General features: G+C 46.2%; 1 protein-coding gene across 1 annotated transcript in view; it reads left to right on the top strand.

Annotated features, from left to right (window-relative positions):
* Positions 1-22,364, top strand: part of LOC135400738 (potassium voltage-gated channel protein Shaw-like) — a 115,139-nt gene that overhangs the window by 72,219 nt on the left and 20,556 nt on the right. The window contains exon 3 of the mRNA XM_064632616.1: positions 10,247-10,312. Coding sequence (XP_064488686.1) covers positions 10,247-10,312 — 66 coding nt within the window. The remainder of the gene's footprint in view (positions 1-10,246; positions 10,313-22,364) is intronic.

Here is a 22,364-nt window from a genome sequence, read left to right as displayed (position 1 = left end):
AATCGTGGATTGTTTGACGTGTTCTGTGCCCACGAGGGTGAAGATTTTCCGCATGGCTTGTTTATAACGTTGCATTCAAAGAGTTTTAAAAGCGGCGATACAGCTTGGAGAGTCTCTTCACTGAAATTTTATTCCGAAGCGCACATAAAACTAGAAGTACTTGCCCTTCCCTGTACACAGCGTCTGTTGATATGCTTCCTGATAAGATTCACTCAAGAAGAATAAGGAACACAAAAGCATAACGGAAAGATCGAACGAACTTTTGTGCCTTTAAGAGACAATATCCGGCAGAAGCTTCGATACGATCACAACCTGGAGCACCTGGAGCAATAAAGGGCACAGACCAACGCACAGATTATGCTGTTTCGGTGCGGAGCAATAAAGGGCACAGACCAACGCACAGATTATGCTGTTTCGGTGCACGTGATGAGGAAGGAAGAATTCAGAGCCTATTAACCAGGAGGTCGGTTTACCTCCATCTCATCGTCAGCATCTATTGTTGCTGTGGCTGTGACGAAGTAGTATGTTATAAGAGTTGAGAAGCTTGGCGGTACCGAATCCTGTGGGTCTACCAGATTTATTAGAAGCATGAGGTGAAGCAGCAATCATGAACTGGGTACAACAGCATCAGGATCATGCGGAAAGGTACAAGGTGAGCCAGGTGAACGTCTGAAGGTGAACGATTAATGAACGTCTGAAGCAGCTCCATGGCAGAAGTCCAGAGGTCAGAGGCACCGGTTGCTTAATAAGTAAACGTATACGCATGTATGTACAGATAGATCTTTCGAACTGGCGATTAAATATAATCTGAACACAGGAATACATAATGCAGATAGATGATATAGAATAAATAAATAGACAGATCCTTAAAAAGCAAAAATGGCGCTATAGAAGCCTTCCACAAGCACTTTTTCTTTTGAACTGAACAAGGACGTCGCCCGCTCGACAATCTCAACCAAAGTTATTTTCTTTTCCTTTTCTTATATTTCTTTCTTCTTTTTTTGTTTTTGTTATCCTGAATGTGTGTATAGTTGTTGGTTTTTAAATAAGTTTCACAAGCAACTTCATTTCGTGCGTGATATTCCTGTCGCGTACTTCTGTACAAACTTCACTTGGTTCCATGCGTATACATAGTATGACGCAATCTTCAGACAGATGTTGCTGACCCCTACTTATCAAGGCAGGGAATGGAGTCCACTCGAAGCACGGTAACAAAAATAAATAAGCCCATATGGAGGCGACTTTCATCCCCGCTGTGCGGGAGTTTTCCTCCTAGACGGATTTATCCAATAGCAGGGCGGTTTAAGCACATGCGTCTCGATAGCATAGTCACATGAGAAGTTATCGGGTCCTTCGGTAGCGCTGGGGTGTGCTTCATTGACGCGAGACCTTGAGAGATTTACTAGCTACGTGCGGAGTATAAATGTGATTGTGAGATGTTTTTATCTCCGTTTTTTTTTTTTTTTTTGATACCATCATCGTGCTCACGGTGGGCATGTCACGTGTCATACAAAACTTGCATCAATGATGTGGATACACTTCACGCTTTTCGCCAAGGTAGTCTTATTGCAGCAGAATTAAGAATAGAATTGTAGTTGTTTAAGGAAAATTGTGGTTTTAACGTGGTATGTGTTCTTTGATTGGGGTTTTGTCGATTCGGGAGCGAGGAAGGGGGGGGGGGGGATGGCAGGATCGGCTCGCAGTTGTTGGCCACACAGACGTGGGCGTCGTCACGACTATAGCCAAAAAAAAGAAAGAAAGACGGATGGAGGATAGAGGATGAAGGGTGGAGATGCGTAGAGGGTGCATCAGTTCGTCGGGTAGAGCAAAGTGTGTCGATTCGGGAGCATACCGCACAGTACTGTCTTTTCCTCCAATCATTGTTTTTCTCTACTCATTTTCCACGCCCTCCCTCTCCACTCCTCCTCTCCTCCGACAATTTCGCTCTCACGAGCGGCGCTCGGTGTGGAACTCGAATGCCTCGCCACAAAATACTGAACAACGTCAAAACCAGGAGCTAATTGCATGATATGACCACTGATCAGCTGCAATATACGTGCGAGAGATGTTCCATCTAAATACGTATACAACACTTAAAGGCCCGTACAATGAAAAGGCCCGCTCAGTCGACGCGATGCATCCGTGTACCTTGGTGGAATAAGCACCGCGTAATTTAAACTGCCGAAATACGTTCATTTCTTGGTTTCATGCTGATATGAGAACGTGTCGGCAAACGCTAAAACGGAATGTAAACAAAGTAACATTACCTCAAAATGATGTTACCTGTGGCGTGTCACCAGGACAAGTCGTTATGTCACTATACAGACTGGTTCTGGAACAGTTCTGACAGTTCTGGAATGTCAGCACGCTTTGACAAGGGCAAGCAGACCAAGGACAAGGCATGAACGCCTGCACGAGTAAAAGACAGAGAAAAAAAGAATGGTTAGTCGCTCCGTCGATAGCTTCTTCATTGAGAAATAACGCGTTAGTACCGGAGCGTTATGTAAACAACAACAACAGTACTACACAAGTTTACTTGGTTATATTAAATATCCTAACTACAGCAGTAAAATTATGCCAATAAAATATTCTGAACAACAGCAGATAGAAGATGACGATGACATGGTATGTTTTATGTAAACAAAACGAGGAAAGAGGCCTACATATTTAAACGTGTTGTAGAATTTAGAAAACAGAAGATTTACCAAATTTCTAATCATAGAGGCGAAAGAAAAACAAGAAGTAGTGGCCCTAAGTTATCAGATGTGCACCTGGACACCACAGCACTGTCAACAGTTGTTCTACCCACCGACCACGTGTACTGTGCAGTACCACATACCTGGATTAGATTGGATTGGATTTGATATAATGCTTTGTAAGCCGTATGAAGCAGGAAGACAAATGCTCACATCTCGTCTTCATTGTCACAGAATATCTCGAAACCAGTCCAATGAAGACAATTTTGATGGACGATGCTTCTTCCATCACGGCAGGTGTGGCAGAAGCGCCTCCCCGTACACCCACCGATGACGTCTGTTCAGAAGACAAGCCTTGCCTTGTGCTGTCCTTCTTTTGTGTGTTCTGTCTTTTCCCTAAGTCCAGGGGCACGTTTCCAACGTCAAGATTCAGGTTCCAACCATAAATGACTCATGCTGCCGAACCCCCTCTGTGGAATCCCTTTTTCACGAACTAGTAGATTATAGCAACCATGTCATTTTCAGCTCTCCCCAACGCCGCAATTTGGAGGCAGAAGTCGGTGAATTCACTCATGATGGCCATCACTAATATCATTCACAATCACATCACTCAGAATGATGTGGTGTGATGTTGAGTTTGATGTTGGGTGATGGGCAATGATGTGATGTGATGTTGAGTTTGATGTCGAATGATGTGTAATGATATGATGTGATGTTGAGTTCGATGTTGAATGATGGGTAATGATGTGATGTTGAGTTTGAAGTCCCTGTGATGAGTTTCTCAAGTTCATATCGTCGTTGTTTGTAGGTTCTAACGTTGACAATTCCGGGGGCGGGGGAGTTGCATAGAAATATGCTTTAACTAAACATGAATATGGTGCCCCAGTTTCAGTGTTCCAGTGAACCTGTCCTCGTGTCTTGTAATAATCTGAGTTTACCGGTAGCGGGAAGATTCCAGTCGTATGCGTGACCTTGCTTCCGGTGGGTGGGAGGGGAGGGGTGTTTGCTGTTCAGCGTTGTATTCAGACTTCGGAGTCGAGGTCTCGGTCGGTGGGGCTGCGCTGCACTTGGATGGAGGAGGGTTGACCTTGGCGCTCTCGCGCTGTTCGTTTTGCACCGCAGGTGTGGTCACTGTGGTGTGGAGTTGGCTCCACGATAAAGACGCGTCGCGTTCGGTCTGTTATATCGGGTGTGGGGAAGAGGAGGGCTTGCCGTTCAGCGTTGTACTTGGAGTCGGGAGCTCGGTGGCGCTCACTTGGATGGTATCCGTAAGGGACAGGAGATGAGGGTTGACCTTAGCGCTCTCGCGCTATTAGTTCTGCATCTGAGTCTTCCGGCGCTCGTTTTTCTTTTACAGCGACAGCTGCAAAAGGTTCAATTTCGTGAAGACCTTGTCCCGTATGTCGAATCGTCGAAGCACAGAAGAGAAGAAACGAAGAGAACAAGAAGAAGAGAAGAAAGTTGGAAGACGCAGATCGGTCATTTCGTCAAAAACATATAAAAGAGAACCCCCACCCCCACCCCACTTTCGCGATAACTATCGGCCAATGGCCAAAACACCGGTTAACGTAGTGCACAATGAATTACATGGTCCTAATAGTCTGACTACAACGCACACACCTCTCAATAAATGTCACAAGCGCCCATATCACAAGAAGACAGCGCAGCCAGCACTCTCTCCATGCCGCAATGGTGCAAGCCTTGAGCGCTGCAGCACGATATATTTATTGAATATTTGCTTCTAATGCTTCGCGCAGTGGAGCAGCCGGGGTGGGGCACAACACCACATCCCACTGAAACACCGATAGTATGACATGAAAGAACTGATGTTCTGAGGCAGGACTTTCATCTTTCACCGATAGTATGTTATACCATGACCGAAATTCTCGCGAAAGAGGACCTAAAGCATTCCCGAAGCCAGCTAGTAAAACCTTCATTGAGAAAAGGAACAGGAAGCTCTCACACCTCGCTATCCGGAAATACAGAAAAAGGAAGAGAGAGGGGGGAAAAGTATATTTCGAGCCAAAGAAAATATGCCATAACGAACATACATTTCTATGCACTACAGAACCCTCTAAATCGGTCTCAAACCACGAGCAAAAGTGTTCTTATCGTCCAGATACGACGCTATATCGAGAGAGAAAAATTATGCATTTGCACGAAAATTCGCAGTCTAATTTTTACATATTTGCATAACACAAATTTCAATGCCGCCGTTCGAAACGCAGCACGCTGAAACCCAAGCAGCACAATGCACTGGAAGTCGAGTGCAATAGGGGTGGACGGGTAGGTGGAAGGCCTTGAAGATACCCGTGAAACTAAAGAACATTGATAAGACACATACCGTCCACCCCTATTGCACTCGACTTTCGGTACATTGTGCTGCTTGGGAACTACCCGACTAGGGAAAACGTGGCTCTTTGAAACCCGACGCAGAAAAACGGGATCGAATTCACGATTCCCCCCCCCCCCTTTCACCCTCTACTGGCACATGCTAACATGTTCCCCGTCCACCATGGGATCACGGTCACTGGCGTAGCCAGAGTTGGGGGGAGTTCTGTGGGTTGGAACCCCTAACAAAATGGTATCTTTGGTAGTGCATTTGCCGGTCATTACCCCAACCCAGTGCCAGTGCAAGCAGAGCTAGCTCTGAGCGCGGCCGACTACCGGCGAGCAGTTTCATCACCACCACAACCACCATGCTTCTGCATACGTAGCAGAAGACGAAAACGTGCTCGCCGTACAAGCGTGCAGCGTACAACTGGTGCAACGTCAAGAAAGTTGATACCATAAAGCCACCAGAAGCCGAGATCTATTATCGGGTGCGACACACTCGATCAACGTGTTGCGAAACAATCCGAAGACTGGGCGGCGGTATGCCAGTCGCCACTGTAGCCAGTCCTCCCTATTGCACGCACCCCGCGTTTAAATACACGTTTTCAGTACAGCACTACAGCCACCCGCCCTTACCCCCGCCCCGCCAAGACTCGCTCCGAGCAGTGGGCGCGCACCCCGCCTACCATTACGACCTCATCACAACACAACTAGCATTCAATTTACGAACGTCACCGTAAACGGCTGCCACCCTAATCAAAGATGAAATTTGGCTAGGTACCAGCGCACGGTCCCAAAAGCCAAGTCGTCGCCGGACGCAGGCATGCAGCTCAGTATCCAACGCCTTCGGTCTCAAAATCGATAGCTGGTGTTTAGCTTCAAAGTCCACCTTCAAACTGAAGTTGGATTCAGAACGAGTTCTCAAGTTGAATTCTGACCTATGATATGATGGACTGTGATGTTAAATGATGAGTAATGATGTTATGGGCTGTGATGTCAAATGATGGGTAATGATGTAATGGCAACGATGTGATGAGCTGTGATGTTGATATTGAATTATGGATTATGATGTGATGGGCTGTGATGGTGATATGGTGCTATGGGCTGTGGGAAACGCCGGACATGATGTGATGTCGAATTAATTTTTCGGGAAATGACGACCTATGTTTGGAGGCTAGTGCTGGCTGTGGCTGGTTATCGGACCCCGTTTTCACTCCTTGACTATAACGTCTTGTACTCAAGCTTGCGTTCGGATTTTCGCACAATCAATGCATGACCCACGGGGTATGTGTTCTTGCAAGAGTCATCACTTAATACGCGCTTTGATGAGAGTTGCAACCTTGCTGTCGTCCGCAACGTCAGTGCGCCTGCTTGCGCCGTTCAGAATTCGAGTTTCAACTGTCCAATCATGATGCAGATCCCGCGGGCCGACGTGCAGCGCCCCTTGCGGATTATGCGTTGCGTGTTACGTGGTCGGTATAACCTAGCAGGTCGTGCTTTTGTTTATCTCTTCTTTTTTTTTTCTTTTTTCACCACAGTACGTTGTTTCGAAACATGTCGCGGGTACGCTAAAACAAAACGATATGCCAGTAGCAATATAGGATGTGCTTCATGAATATTTATGCATCCCGACTTCTGTATATAGCTCCTCTCTGTGCTTCCCACGGTTGTTCCTTGTTTATGAGCAGGTTTGCGCAACGGCAGTTTCCGTAATATAGTCGCCCCTTTCTGCCTGTCCCATCTTTCTAATCTGAGGAAAGAAGCGGAAGTAATCTTGTTCCCATTTATTATCAACCTTCATTAAGTCAGAAGTTCCGCTCAAAATAAATAATCCGGGGAGCAGGCAGGCGATATTGCGATGCTGGTATTTTCACCCACGCGCGGCGACGTAACATATGTTGTGTTTGGTAGTACATAGCTTAAAGAGACAGTCCCGGCCCAAAACAAAAGCTAACAAAACGCTGTCACGGGTGTTTCGTGATGCATGGAGTCCACTGTACGAAATATTTCGATAAAATTCGCGGCTAATTATTGAGAATCGAATTTTATGACTAGGTTTTCTGATGCTGTGACGCCACCGTCCAGTTTTTGTTCTACGAGCGAGGGAAAACGTAAACAACCAGGTTTAAAGGAAGGAGGCCGTACGATTCCAGACAAATCTTATACCCCTGTCACAAGCAAATTGAATGACATTCCCAGCGAATGATATTCGCTAGGAATCACTGTCGATGTCACTGTCGATTATTAAGACAACAGGGCCGAACATATGAAGCTATATACAACTTACGCATATTCACTGCTGGTCGCATCAGCCATCTGAGTGGTGTCCTGCTGCCGTATTCCCATCTGCCCTCAGCATTACCTTTCAGTCAACTGCGTTTCAAGGGGGCCCTCTCTTGCTGCTTCAATCACTCAGATTTATCCTTTGTACAGCCTTGCTGTCTTCCCTGAACATCATGATGTACCCCATAGAATCAACGACAATGTTGCCACAGACATCGGCTCTGATTGAAGCTCACTCGGGACGGGCTCCTGTAAGGTGGTCTAGCGCGACATCGAGTGAAGGGAAAAGGAACGGAAGGGGCTGCGGTAGAGTGATGACCCATCGAAGAGTACTGGGCTCTAGGGATACCTGAAGGCGGGACGAGAATACGGTAGCACTATCAGCTTATAGAGCTCGTGTTTCCGGCGTCTTCCTCATGCATGTTTTTCGCTGTGATGAAACACCCCAATCATCATTACCAACATATAGTTGTTGTTGTTGTTGTCTATCGCTTTAGGACACACTTCTAATGAGAACCATTGTGTGCGATATTTCTGCCCTGTGTCACGAACGCATTTATTATGTTTTTAACGTGTTCGTCGTTTATTAAAGGAGCAGTGTTACCTCCTTCATAAAGTTGTCGTTCTACAGCGAGACCTGTATATGCGCTGATAAGCATCGGATAGCGTGCGCGAACCCTGTGTACCAGATATCTCGGCATGGGAGTCACCGAAGAAGCGCGGTGCCAAGGTGGCGCGATGCGACGTTGGGTATCACGTGAGGTGTGGTGATGCAGGTGGCGGGAATGGAAAGCACGAGTCACCAGGCCTTTCGTCGCCAGGATGACTCCGCCGAGCAAGGTTCTTTGTGCAGAGCAGATTGCTGCAAGGAAGGTGCGGAATGCAGAAAAGCGAAGAGCTCGCCGTGCCCAACATGAGCGACGAAGCCAAGACAGGACTTGCAGCGAACGAGAACTATTGGAACGAGAAAGAAGAAAGCGCGAGTCTGAGCAAGAACAATATAATAATAATAATAATTGGGAGTAGATTTACGCGTAAGGTGAGTCCGCCCACATATCTGTTTAGATCCATGCTGCACGTGCCCCAGGGCACGAAGAAGAATCTGTGAAGCGTGCCCCCTTGTAGTTCACCTATAATTCATTGTTGGCAGCGTGATGCTGATTCCCATTTCAAGCGTGCGTTCCTGAACAACCAGTTCGGAACCGTTTGCAGCAGGATATCTGATATCTAGCGCCATAGAGTGGTATTTGATCTGTAGAGACCCTCTAGTAACCCTTCTTCACGGAACCCGTAAGTGCATAAGTGATGCTGACGTCACTGAATGACGTGGAGGGTACGCCGCAAGCACGGAATTTCACTGGAAAATGACACCTCGCGGCTGCTCGACCGACTCGTTTGCTCACTCACCTCTCGCTCAGCTCACTGTTGCCTCACTCATACTCAGCTCATCCTTCACATTCAGCATGAGCGAGCACGTTCATGAGTGAGTTTTGCCGAGGTACGGCGATGACAAGACACCATGGTATACTGATGAATAAAACAGGATTTCGAACAATGCTCATCTAAAGGTGGCAGCGTTTGACTACAGCAGAGACCTCATGGTGCAGTGTCTTTACATGGAATCGCAAAACATCGAGAGAGTTTCAGAACCGTTACACGAACGCTCGGCGCCGTTGTGTTCATAGGCCAGTGTGCCGCCTGTGACACTTATCCACAAGAGGTTCTCAGGATCGTCATCATTAGCTCTGCTCTGGAGCTTCACCCTCACGAATGCGACCTTTCGGGTGCCCACTGCAACCCATGCGGCGAACAGTGCGGCTGCTTTCTGCGGGAAACGTGGCAACGTAGACGATTGTGTGTGTCCGTGTGTGTGTGCAGCAGCACTGCTCGATGCGATTACTCTTTAATCTTGCACAGCGTTCTGTGACCAAAGCAGTTCTTTCATTCCTCAGCGACACACATGCACAGCGACACTCATGCACAGCCTGTGACATCAAGACTTCTGTCATCTTCTTCGTCAGTGCCCTCACCCTCACATCTCACCCTTATGCACATTATTCTCATCTGTTTTCTTTTCTTCTTTTTTTTTTTTGACTCTCCCCTCCTTCTTTCGCCTTTCTTTCCTTTTTTCCTTTTATTTTCTAATTATTTACTTGCGGAATAGCAAGGCGGCAGACCGTTTGACTGACCCTTGCCTCTCTTTCCCCCCTTTTCTTTTGTCTTCTAATAAATATATCCTTCTCACCCTCTTTAGTCCCTCGTGTGTATCACAACAGAGGAGGAAAGCGAGATAGAAAGGTGTAGCAAGCCATTGACTTTGGCTGACATCACTGAACCCATAAGAAGAAGAAGAAGGAATGGTGTTCGGAAAGGAGTGATTTCTGAGTCCACGTTGTTCTTGTCACGTCATGTCATGTCATGTCATGTGTCATGGGTGTATCTCCAGCCCATGAGCATAACAACACCAACAAATACATGATGACGATGTTGTTGTGTTTCACCACTAAAAGCTGCGGTACTCTACCCCATTCATAATCAATTGCAATTGATTTTACCAAACAGATGTGGGGGGCACGGAAGACAGCTTGATGGCGATCCGGCTTCCATACACCAGACACTGCGCGAGATACCAAGTATATACAATAACGACGCAATACAAAATACCGAACCGAAACCAAGACCAATATACAGCGCATATACTAAATTAATCAGTAACATTTAATAACGTAAGTAAATATGCCACTGCTTGTGAATTCGTACGAATGATGTAAAGACGTACTGACTATGCGGGGATACGAGGACGATACTAACGGTCTCTTCACAATGTCTTGTAGATTGCACTTAACAGTGTGTGTGTTTGAGTGGGTATGACATGTTACGACGGGCCTTCCGAAATTAAGGAGATTGTTGAAGGTGTTCTGATCCCATTGCAGGGAGGCAATCTATGGCGGATATGGGGCCACCTCGAAGGAACCAGCCACTCAAACCAAGGGGGCCAGGTGAGCACGCTTGATTAGAGGCGTTCAGGCATTTATCATCCAGGGGGGCTGTGTCTTCCAAAGATAACTGGGGGTATACGTTCAACGTACTTGGAGTACCGGCGACGACTGTAAGTTGGGAAAAACACCACTATACTCCTTCGTTACGGGAGTTGCATTTGAAGCTGCACTCTAAGAAACAAAGGAGTAAAATAGGGAGTAATTGCAGCTTTTAGTCCCCTCGATTGCAATTGCTCCCTATTTTAGTCTCCTAAGCGCGACATTTACTCCCCGGTAGTGCAAACCGTCACTGAACTTCGTGAATGGTCTTCCGAATGCAACAGTCTACGTAAATGTGTGCTCTTAGTTAGTTTGATGGCATAAAGCTGTATCACTCAGCCAACTTAGAAATGTTCCACCCACACAGAGTAAGAAACAGTTAGCGCTTCTTTCTTCGCAAATTGTGCCCTATGTACGCCGCAAGATTTTGTATCACTCGATATATCACGATTGACGGTTTGACTCAAAATATTTTCATGCATGCAAACGAATTATGTACCCGGAACTGTTAGAACAGAGCGTGAAAAGCAGTCTTCACCCTGTGACATTCATTTACTCCCGTGCATTTACTCCCGAAAGGGAGTATTTTTTGGCAATGCATTTAGTCCCCAAAAGGGGTAAAATTACTCGTTTTTTTCTTAGAATGTCGAATAGCTTTCCCCTCCTTTTTGTTCATCCACGTTTAATTCTGGTTTTGTCAGCATACCAGCTTCGCACTAGCGTAAATTTATGTTCACGTCTTAGCTCTCCCTTCTGTTAAGAACACTCAAGAATAAAATGAGTAGTTTGTCCTTTTCGGGAGTAGATGCATTACCACAGCCATTACTCCCTTGTGGGACTAAATGGATGTGAACTGCATTTCGAACTGCGTGTCCTCACAGTCCTGGTACATAAATACTGTGAGTTAAACTAATAGGTCAGGTTATAACTTTGTTGTAACAGTCATGGGACGCAAATTAGGGCGCAATTAGGGAATTTAGGGCGCAAATTCCTGCACAGTACATTTAGGCGCTATTTGCAGTGCCCTGGAGGAAAATTCAGGGTCAGGCTCCGTTCTCTGCGCTAAAATAAGGAGCAATTGCGACCTACGGAACTAGAAGCTAGCATTACTGCCCAATTTATTCGTTTTCTTTTTTGTTTTGTTTTTACCTCGGCTTTGTTGATCGAAGGAGAATACGGAATTGAAATCTGACAGTGTGGCTGAATGGTGGGCCGCCTGGAAAAAAGTCAGAAGTGTTTGTTCTTTTATAGTCAGCATTGTGTTTGATGAACCTTCATTATATTATATAATTTGTGGAAATACTTGACCTTCGACGGCGTTCCCACGAGAGTTCAAATGGCCACGTTCTTTACGCACACGTTCATCTGACGCCGCTGTTCCGCTCGGCAGCTAACCTCCTCCACAATCTTCATTGCATGGTTATTTTACTGACACCGCGAGTTAACTATCGTTATGGCGCTGTACCGATAGCTTAGCTTCTCGCCCTCGAAAGGATACCTCGGCATATCATTCAAAAAGCGTTAACGAGGCGTGACATCCTTCAGCTTCTATGGGATTCCCCATACACTTTAAAAATCGTATAGCGCCAAGATTACTATAGCCGTGTTCAACTTAACAAGGAAAAGAAATCTAGTCCGTCAACTACATACGCCGTTGGAGATAAGGGGACGGAATAAAGCGCCAGGAGAAATACTGCAGCGCCACCATGAGCCATCAGCGCTCTGTCTGCCACAGCGTAGTGTCATGCGGCCAGTCTTAACAGCAAATACGGAAGCAGAATGAGTGTGACGGGTTTCATTATCTAGCCCAAGAGGAAGCGTAACCGTGTCCAGCAATCCTATCTGCGGCGCAGTAATATTTTGAGAGCTGACGGACTAGATTTCTTTTACTCCTTTAGTTGGACACGACTATAGATTTCAGTTATTTCTGTGGGACGTATAGATGGTAGCGCGAAAATTTATCATCTCGAAATGAAAAATGACGTTACCTTCACACCAACACAAAAGGAACGGGGTTCGTCGGTCGTGTCCTTCATGATTTATGAGCGAAAGAAACCGCAATTTACGCTTTCTCTCTCCCTCTCCTTCTCAAGAAGCGCGACAGTGCGGAGAGGCCCCGGATTGGTCTCCCCCAACGATCCTCCGTGATAATTGGACAGGCCGTGTAAGGAAACCGATGAGAGCCCATTCCGCAATGTCGGACACCTTGAGAAGTATGGGAAAGCGTAAATTGCAGTTTCCTTCGCTCATAACTCGCGACCGCTGCAACGGATGAGTCCCGTTCCTTTTGTGTTGGTGTCAACATAACGCCATCTTTCATTCCGCGACAAGAAATTTTCGCACTTTATTGCCCCTTTAATGAGGATAGATTTTAGGTTTGCGCCATAGAACTCTTCTATACCGCGTTCAGAAGATGACAAAAAGTACCATTTTCCGCTTCGTTCACTTTTCTGATCACCTCACAAGATTAAAAAAAAAACTCAAACGGGAATTATGATCTTATTAAACGCACGAAAAATATATACGACAATATTTCGTCTACGATGGACCATCTATATCCAACACGACCTTCGACAGATGTGGTTAACCGACAAGACTTTGCTATGGTTTCAGTTTCAAGCTAGATGTATGTTGTAACATATACTCACATAACACTAACAGGTACATAATACATCACAGGGTAGTAACATAGTACCCTGTCGAGCAAGTGAAAACAAGAACACCGTAAACCAGTTCAGGCGCAATCCCGTAAAATGAGCTCGTTCAACAGCATAAGCCCTCAGGACTCTATCGTCATAATTATCGTCCCAGTCACAATCGTACTCTTTCTCTTCTTTTTGAAAATCAGAATTGAAGACTGCTAGCAACGCTGTGCCGAAGTAGACACCAACCTCACGCGTCAAAACTACGACTACATTGCATGCCCCTAACACTGGATCTGAAGCAGCGAGCGACGTCTATGGTGCATCTCACGGAAACCAAAATCATAACAGAAAAAAATGCTGGATACATTAGCGCCAGTGTTGACCGCTAGAATGTGGGTTGTCTCATACCAGGCGCACCCCGACCAATTTTATCGCGATTTTCACATTAAAAAATGTTTAGAACCACGCATGTGTCGCTGATGACACGATGTGTGTGCTATGTTGCCAGGCATTCATAAGCAACACCGAACATGCAAGCTGCTTATTTATTACTCTACTATTGCTCTACTGCGGCACGTGCAACATGTCGCCACACAAATAGGCTGACCCGCCTTACGTGTAAACCTACTCCCTGTTATTATTGTTGTTTATTACTCCACGGTGCATTTCAAGGAGCTATGAACTCTACCAAGCTAGCCCACCGACTGTGTCGGCTCCAAACGGCGATTTCAACTTGTTGGGTGTGACACCTTTAGTATAGATGAAAATCCGATAGGTCCGTATCTTCATCACATAAGCACGCTCCTAGCCAACCATCATCCCGAATGTCAACGTTCTCGTCCATTATTTGTTGATAACGAGAGGCAGAGCTATTATGTATCAATATGTACGGTTGCAAAATGAACTCCGCCTCCCGTTTTCAACAAATCAGGGACGAGAACGTTGGCATTCTGGATAATGGTTTGCTATATAGGAGCGTGCTATGTGATGAAGTTCCCTTAGAAGTCGACCCAGGACGCACATTCGCCAGGGCATTGGTCGTGACGTTGCCCACATATGTAAGGCCGACAACGGCGAGCCCTTTCACAATCACCACCAGCACCACCCATTTTTAACAGTGTAGAGCAGAACGTTATGTGTACCTCCGCGTTGGCGTCTGATTGGGTGCTACAATTCTTCAAATGACGTAACAATGGATAGAGGTATCTGGAAGGCGGTACGTCTACTCGCCCGTATCCGAAAAGAAGTACGTTTTTGTATTAACGGTGCACACGTTATGAAGGAGAAGCATTGAACAATAAATTGTAAATAGAATTATGAAGCGTAGAAGAACAATATTACACCTATTACACCCGTAACTAAATACCTGCAGATAGAAGTTCTTTCCTCCTTTAACGCAAGCCACCAGTCATTCTTCTTCCTTTTCCTTCTTCCCTAGTATTTTCTTCGCCATCATCAACAGCATCATCATCCTTCTCCTTCTTTTCCTCACCACATATTTGCCCGCCACATTACGATGCAGGTATACTCTCAACGGTGAACCGCGAGTCTCTTTTTTGCACCCCTCATTTTGTTTACGCTACGCGGTTCCCCATTTACCTCTATCGCCACTCCCGTTCGGAGGGCATTAAATAGGAAATAAAGAAGGCGGCACGAATTTGCTTCATTAAGGCAGCCTTTGGCAAGCGGCGAAGACGCCTCCGCCGGAACGACTTCATCAGCTGTCGTCCCAGCGTCACTTAGGCATTGCGACGGCGACCGTTCGAGGTTTCCTTCCTCGGAAGGGGAAAAGCTTAGTCGCCCCGATAACGACAGACTCAAGTGGAAAGTCTTTCAGCGATGCATTTGGGCCTTCGCGCGAACGACGGATATGGGGAAGGAATACTGGGCGGTATGGGGAAGGAAGCAGTAATTATCGGGGAGGTAGCAGATGTGCTATCTCTGCTATGCGAGGTGCCTCCACGGTGCTATATGGTAAAAGGTATCTCACCATCATCTAAAAATACCGGAGTATTCGATGGTTGCTGACACAAACTGTGATGTGCTGTCATGTGGAAGGGAAAGGAAAGGGAAGGAGGAAGGGAAAATTGGGGACGTAAAGGCACTACGAAGTCAACACTGGCTACCCCACCAACGCCGATTGACGTTTAAACCGAGATCAACCGTCCCTTAACTTCAATTTAACGCTCAACTCTGCTTCGCTAAAGGGAGTTATTGTCACTGAAACATTCATCACGTCACCAACTAACACTTGCAAAAAAGGATTGAGTGTTAACCTCTAGTTCTAGCAACCCTTGATCTCGGTTCGAAGTTAACAAGCGTTGGTGAAACCGGGCCCAAAGGGAGTTATACTGTCACTGAAACATACACCACGTCACAAACTAACACTTGCAAAAAAAATCGAGTGTTAACTTCGTTTTAGCCAAAAAGGAAGACACATACTCTTCCTTTCAATCTCACGTCGTATCCACAGCTTGCTCGCTTTTCCGAAAGAAGAGCAACGCGGAAAAAAAAGGAAACGACCCCGTACTATACCCCTGTGCCATTCAAAGGCTACTCGTTTCGCAGTCAAAATATACGGCGGCTCTCGTCCTGAGGCACTTTCCTTAACGTTTCCCCACTGGTTCGCAGGATTTTCTGTCTTTCTCGCCCACATAATGTTTGTTATCTGACGTCAGACAACGAGAAAATGGAGATGGATTCTTGCATCGTGCGGACATTCAGTTAATGCATTAGTCCGCGTAAAAATGCACTCTGTATGATCACCAAAGCTGTCAGTGCTGTGCCTCGAATTTGCGTTGGTATTGCGCAGTACATTTCGTTTCGTATCAGTCTAGCCTTATTCAACTCGAACAAACTGCCTCCATCGCAATATTACGGTGGTCCTTTTCTTTTTGCGCGTATGTCTATGCAGTGGCATTTAGTTCCAATTGGAAAAACGTATTCGTTAACGGCTTGTCGTCTGTGAAGTTTTATAGTGCATCGTACGCTATCGCCTTTGCGTACGAAAGAGAGTGCGTTGGTGTTTCTGCGCATGCGCGAGGTATAAAGAGAGCTTCGCGCATTACGCAGAACCACCGCGCTATCCGTTACGTACGTAAATGCGATAGCCGTATGACCCATGAAAACTCTCTAATATCACGGGGTCCGAGTGTCCAGACAGCACTGCATCGGCAGCCATGGGGGAGGGGGGATATATTTATTAGACGAAAGGGAAAAAAACGGGGGAAAGGTCAGCCAAACGGGACGTCGGCTTGCTATTCCGCAACAACAAGAAAATTAATGAAGATGAAGAAAGAAGAATGAAATAAATAAAAAAGAAAAGAAGAACAATGAAGATGAAGAAAGAAAAATAAAATAAATAAAAAAGAAAATAAAAGAACTGGGAAGTAAAGGATAGACCAACAAACGGTGAAAGAAGGATGAGACAGATTAAAGACAAAGATCACAAAAGAAAAGATGACTAACAAACAGTGAAAGAATGATGAGATGGATTACAGAAGATGACTTTAAAAGAAAGGCATGAGTTTAATGCCTTGAGGGTGAGAGTGGGGCACTGAAGAGTGAGATTGCACGACTGGAGTTCACAGGCTGTTCATAAGACCTGAATCGCTCAAGAAACCCATGTGATGATGCGATGATGATGGGATGATTGATGAGCATGAACCATCAACGCAGTAGGGTCTTCATCCGCTCACCGAGGAAGCACAGTTGACCTTGCACGCATGCGTTACATGTCTCCACACTCTCGAAAGGCTGAATTATGACATCACACGGAGTGAGGAACAGCCACTAAAAGTTGACTAATCACAGAGAAGAAGCGCAGATGACGAAAGATTGAACGTGGCGGTAATTGCTGTTTGCTTCCCCTTTTGTGGGGAGCAACGCCATATGTTGAAGAGCAACTTGATGGCTGAGAAACTCTGACGATCGAACCCCAAAATCCCATTTGTCGACGTTAACGACGTTTTCGCGTTCGGCAACGACTAAACGACGTTGCGCGCGCTCGTCAGAGTCTGAACTAACCACGGGAGTATCATCGATGTATAGGCGAGAATGAAACGAAGTCGGCATGGTTGGTGGGATCGATAGGCCTTTGCAAAGTTTGTGCGTCGCTTCGGGATCCATACGGCGTACGAGCTAATGCCCGAAATGATCCGTTACGGCAGCAGTCTTCCTGATATCTTCGCACGCAACCCGGTGTGCGATGGCATGCCTTCATTATGTCGAGTTTCCTGAAGATGGATTTGCCCTGCAGGTTAATGGCAAAATATTTTAACCGTGGTGAGGGATAGCAGTCACAGGGACTCCCGTCATCGGAGCTCTGGTGGCGGCGGCAGTAATAGTGGTAACGCTGTAACCAGCTTGCTGTTGTTGGCCTCACAGTTAATTGGAAGTGACGACTATAGCTGAGAGGTGAAATTGACCTCTGTGGCGGCGGTGATGTTGTAAGCAGCTTGCCGTTGTTGGCCTCACAGCTGTGCGTCTCGACTACAGCTAGCACAAGAGGTGATGATGATAAAAAGAGATGATGGTGTGAAGTTAGCAGGATTGGTAGTGTTGTCGTGCACTCGAAGTTAAGATCGTAGCTGCGCCTAAGACATTATAGAGGTATGCGGGTAGCCTCGATGGTGGTGGTGGTGGTGGTAATGCTGATGGTGCATCTGCTTGCCGCAGTCGGCCACGCTCAGGCAGGCAACGTCACGACTACCGCGAGAGGGATAGTGCGTCCTGGGCCGATTTCACAAGGAACTGTGCCGACATTTAAAGCGTCTGAGGAAAACCCCGAGAAAACACCCAGACAGCACAGCCGGAGCCCGAATTCGAACCCGTAACCACTAGGCCACGGGCGCTGGTAAGGGCAACGTCGATACGCAAATAGACCTCTTCGAAACCATGTGAAGACCGAACACCAATCACTGACCGATGGTCGTGCGATGCCGATGGATGCATGGAGGAATGCATATGTATGAGTTCTGCTTTCGTCCGGTTTCTCTCCTACTAATGAGCGGCGCGTGGCAAAGATTGGTGAACTGATGGATATTATGTAGAGGACCACGTCATGCTCTACGAACCGCGTTCAATCGCGCGGCTGAGTAACTCTGAAGCCGTTGACTAGGTGTAGGTTGCAGATTAGATTCACACTCAACTGCGAGAAAAGCGTGGATGCCGTATTCAAAATCTTATTCTACAGAACCTCGTAGTCTTTGAGAAAAAGAAAGAAGTGCATGTGGAACATCCGATTTTCACTTTACGTTGCTATGCACTCTCAGCATTGCAAACATCACAGCGGTGTGCGACAAGAACAAATGCCACTAAATGACTCTTCCGAATTAAGTTTTCTAAGACACAGCTTAGTCAGCAAGTAGTCTTGTCTCGAAGCTGTGACTTGGGTTGTTTCACACAGCAAATACCAGAAGCTACTACTATATGAACGAGTGGGTGGGCAGGGAGGGAGGGAGCCCCGCTTACCACCGCGTCGCCGATGCAAGAAAGGCACAGTCACTCGTGCTCGAGGTACGAGAAATGCGCTAGCGCACCTAGAAATAACGGAAACAGGAAAAATAACTCTTGTCGGCGCACGTCCTGGCACCGTTCCAGCAATGAGCCTCTTTGTTTCGCCGTGAACTTCTCCATAATCTTCCTCTCGGGAACGAACTTCACGAAGAGTATAAGTAGTTAATTCAATCTTGAGTTGTGCACCGTCGTCTCTTATCTGATGCTTCCCCAGTAGCTGTCCCCCGCGAATGCAACCTCGTCTCATTCATACTCTCTGTATAGCTTAGAGGGCGAGCTGCCGGTATCTTACTCAGTCCATGGGGTGTAGAGTTCTGTCTCTGGCGATATTACTCGGCCCGATTCGGCGCCCCCCACAGTGGAGGGAGACAGAAACAGTACTCTCCTTCATGCGAAACGCAGACCTTATGAATAGGACGCGGAACCTTAGGGGGGGGGGGGGGGGGGGGTATACTTATTAGACCAAAAGAAAACAAAGGGGGGGAAGGTCAGCCAAACGGGACGTGGGCTTGCTATTCCGCAAAGAAAAAATAAATGAAAGAAAAATAAACTACATAAAAAAGAAAAGGAAAGAATTAGGAACTAACAAACGGTGAAAGAAGGATGAGATAGATTAGACACAAAGATGACAAAAAATGACTACCAAACGATTAAAGAAGGATGAGATGGAGAGAGAGAGAGATACATGATGACGATGATATGGGGATGACTTCCGCTTATTGAGCAGAATGCTACCCCAGGGAGAGAGATGGAGATGGATGGATGGATGAGATGGATTACAGAAGAAGAAGATTTAAAAAAAGGCATGAGGTTAATGCGTTGAGGAACCTTAGGCGTTTGCCTATAAATGTCTGTAAACGGCTAAATGTGACATTTTGAGGGTTGCCTGGCTTTGTATCGACTCTATTCAATTGTAGACTTTTTGGACATTCTTAGACGCCATAACATTTAAAGGTGAAAGGGCGGGTGCGCCTTTCAGTCTCATGCGGAGTGCTGCATTTTGCTTTGCTTTGCTTTTTTTCTTTTTCGCTTGGTTTCCTTCAGTACCTTGGTTTGCTAGAAAAGGTTCGTGTATATTTAATGAAAAGATTTGGCCTTACTTGGCCTTTCGAGATGTTCGACGGCGGAGAACTAAATATAGTACTCAATATCACGTGGTTCTAGGCCGCCTCAGCATTCGTGTATTCAAGAAGTCAAAGATTGTGCGGTACCGTAGCCTTTTCTCCTGGATGGAGCATTATGGAGCGCTAACAAAGCCAAAGAGTGTACCAGACTAACGTGTATATTTTCGTACTTTATTCCCTGTTTTGCCGTTTTTGAGGGCCTAGTTTCCTTCCCATTTTCATCGTTTTTAGTGCCTAAATTTCCTGCCCCTACTTATGAATAACCTTATGGAAAAGTGAACCGCATGAGTGGCGAATTAATCTGATTCGTTGACAAACCACCAGTGAGCTTTTCTTTTTATGTTCTTCCTTTTTTTTAATGACTTTTCCTTTGCTTATTTTATTTCCCCCCTTTTGCATTGGAATGAAATAGCAAATCGATCTTGTGTTTCACTTATATTTCCCGTGTTTCTTTGAATAAACACGCATCGTCCCCATCCGCTCAACGTTCAAGAGTTTAAAGCACAGATTGACACCATGGAAGGTACTCGGAAGATTGTCATGCACGGAGCACCTGCAATCGTTCCTTTTAGTGGCGAAACGTATACGTTTAGAAGGTAGACTGACGTTGCGAAGATGCCGTGCCGTGACTTTCACCGTCTCGAAGTAGCCCGGCCCTTCGATGGAGGCACGCAGATATTCCGAAGGCCGTCCTGCGAATTTTATTGCAGTTTATGAGACTAACATAAAACCCCGTACAGGAAGGGGCCCCGGAACGGATCGATATCCATTACAAGCGGCAGTCGGAGCTTTCCGCTCGTCGCGGGGAATTCCAGTGCGGAGTGTGTTTTTTTTTTTTTTTTTTACCCCTTTTTATTTTCTTCTTTTTTTTTTACCTTTGCCGTTGGAGCAGCACCGCATTCGCTCCGCGCGTGCATGTCATTGCGTTCGCGGCAGTTATACAAAGCTCTGCGAGCCAGTGTGTTGCCCCTCCTGCAAATTTTAAACGCTGTTTCGGTGTGTCATGTTTCCCAGTTCAGTATGTTCGCCTAAAATGCAGGAAAGGGTTAAGACGAAAGGATATGAACGACGGAACTGAAGATTGTGATACCGCATCCCACAGGGGCATTTGAATGATCATTGAGGGCAATCGTCATTGAACATTTTGAGCACCATTGACGCTGCCCCGGCGCCATACGTGCAAGCTCAAGGCTCCTTGACAAGCTGGCGCCGTTGCACACGGGATGTCGCACCGCGCGTCCGTCTGCAAGGTGTTTATAGTGGCGTGAATGTAACGTTTAAAAACGGCTCTGTATTTTGTATTGTTCGTTATACGTAGCCACCAATTTACTAACTTAACATGTAGTTTTGAAAGACCGTTCGTGGTGTCGACACCGTGCCAACGGTGCAGGTGCGTGATGTCGGTAGTAGAAATAAATTTCCGAATGCCAGTCACATGTAATAACTCTTGTACTGAAGTTTCATTACTTCTCATAGTACTTCTTATATGTTTATTCTGTGCGTTTGTTTAGCGCTTGCTTGTTCGCTCATCATGACATTGTCAGCGGCAGTTCTCGAGGACCTTTGACAGTGTAAATGACGTTTCACGAACCTTTATCCGGTCGAGGGCCACCCGAGTTAATGGTATTTCAATGTGGCCGCGTAGCAACGTTCTATTACCATTCAGGTCGATAGTCATTCATTCATTTCAAGGACCATTGAAACGGCCGTGTGACAGCCGGGTATTAGTCTTCGACGTATTCGTTTGAACTCCTTCAGGAAGATCTAAAGCTGGAAGAGATGACAAACTACAGAACAGACATTTACGACACAATTGGGCATTTCCTCACGCATACAAATGGCCTCTCGTCATGTAAGCGGCCTCCAGTTTAACCGGGTCGTGTAATATATCAATGCTGGTGCGGTACGTTTGGGTGCATCGCAACAACTGGACACACGTGCCTTCATTTTGGTAGCTTTTTTTTTTCTTCCGTGTTTGCGCCGCGAAGCAACTTTGGCTATGAGCGGCGTGCAGACAGATGGAGAGCGGCCATCCTAACCACTCTGCCACGGGAGCTGGTATTTTGGTAGCAAGCCGTTCATTTGCTAACCGCTAACAAACCATGAATACATGAATGCAGAGTAGCAGGTCCTAACCTCTAGTGACCATTCTCTCTGCATAACTTTTTTTACATGAAACAGACGAGAAAATGTGGTTGTGCACTTATGTGAAAACAGTGCAGACATGATACAAGATACAGCTACATATATGCGTGTCATATTATACCGGGAAGGCTGGCGTATATCGAAACATGCATTAATTTGGAGAGACATCGTTAGCGAGACAATCATGAGTGTCGTTGAGGATGCGTTTTCGACATAAACATATCAATGAAATCACTTCCTGCGCGGTGCATGATTTCGCTTGGGGACGATACAACAGTCGATGCCGCAGACAGCAACGACATAAGTCCTTGCACTTCGCGATGAACAACGTCGGTTCCCCGCTTTCCCATACGTTATTAAATTATGAATCAGCCCCATCTCATCATCGTTTCTTTATGCGTGTGTGTGTGTGTGTGCGCGCGCGTGGATGCAGGCGTAGTCTATTTCTGGTATATCTGAACTGGGAACATAGCGTGCGGCAATAATTTTATGCAAATCCGTGAAAAAGTTATGCCCGTAGCTATTCAAGTGCCCCGTGCACGCATGTAGCAGGGATCACGCTAGACGGTTGAGTGAAAGTGA

The sequence above is a fragment of the Ornithodoros turicata genome, chromosome 7, assembly GCF_037126465.1.
Source record: "Ornithodoros turicata isolate Travis chromosome 7, ASM3712646v1, whole genome shotgun sequence".
Taxonomy (NCBI): Eukaryota; Metazoa; Arthropoda; class Arachnida; order Ixodida; family Argasidae; genus Ornithodoros; species Ornithodoros turicata.
This window is presented reverse-complemented; position numbering and strand designations above follow the sequence as displayed.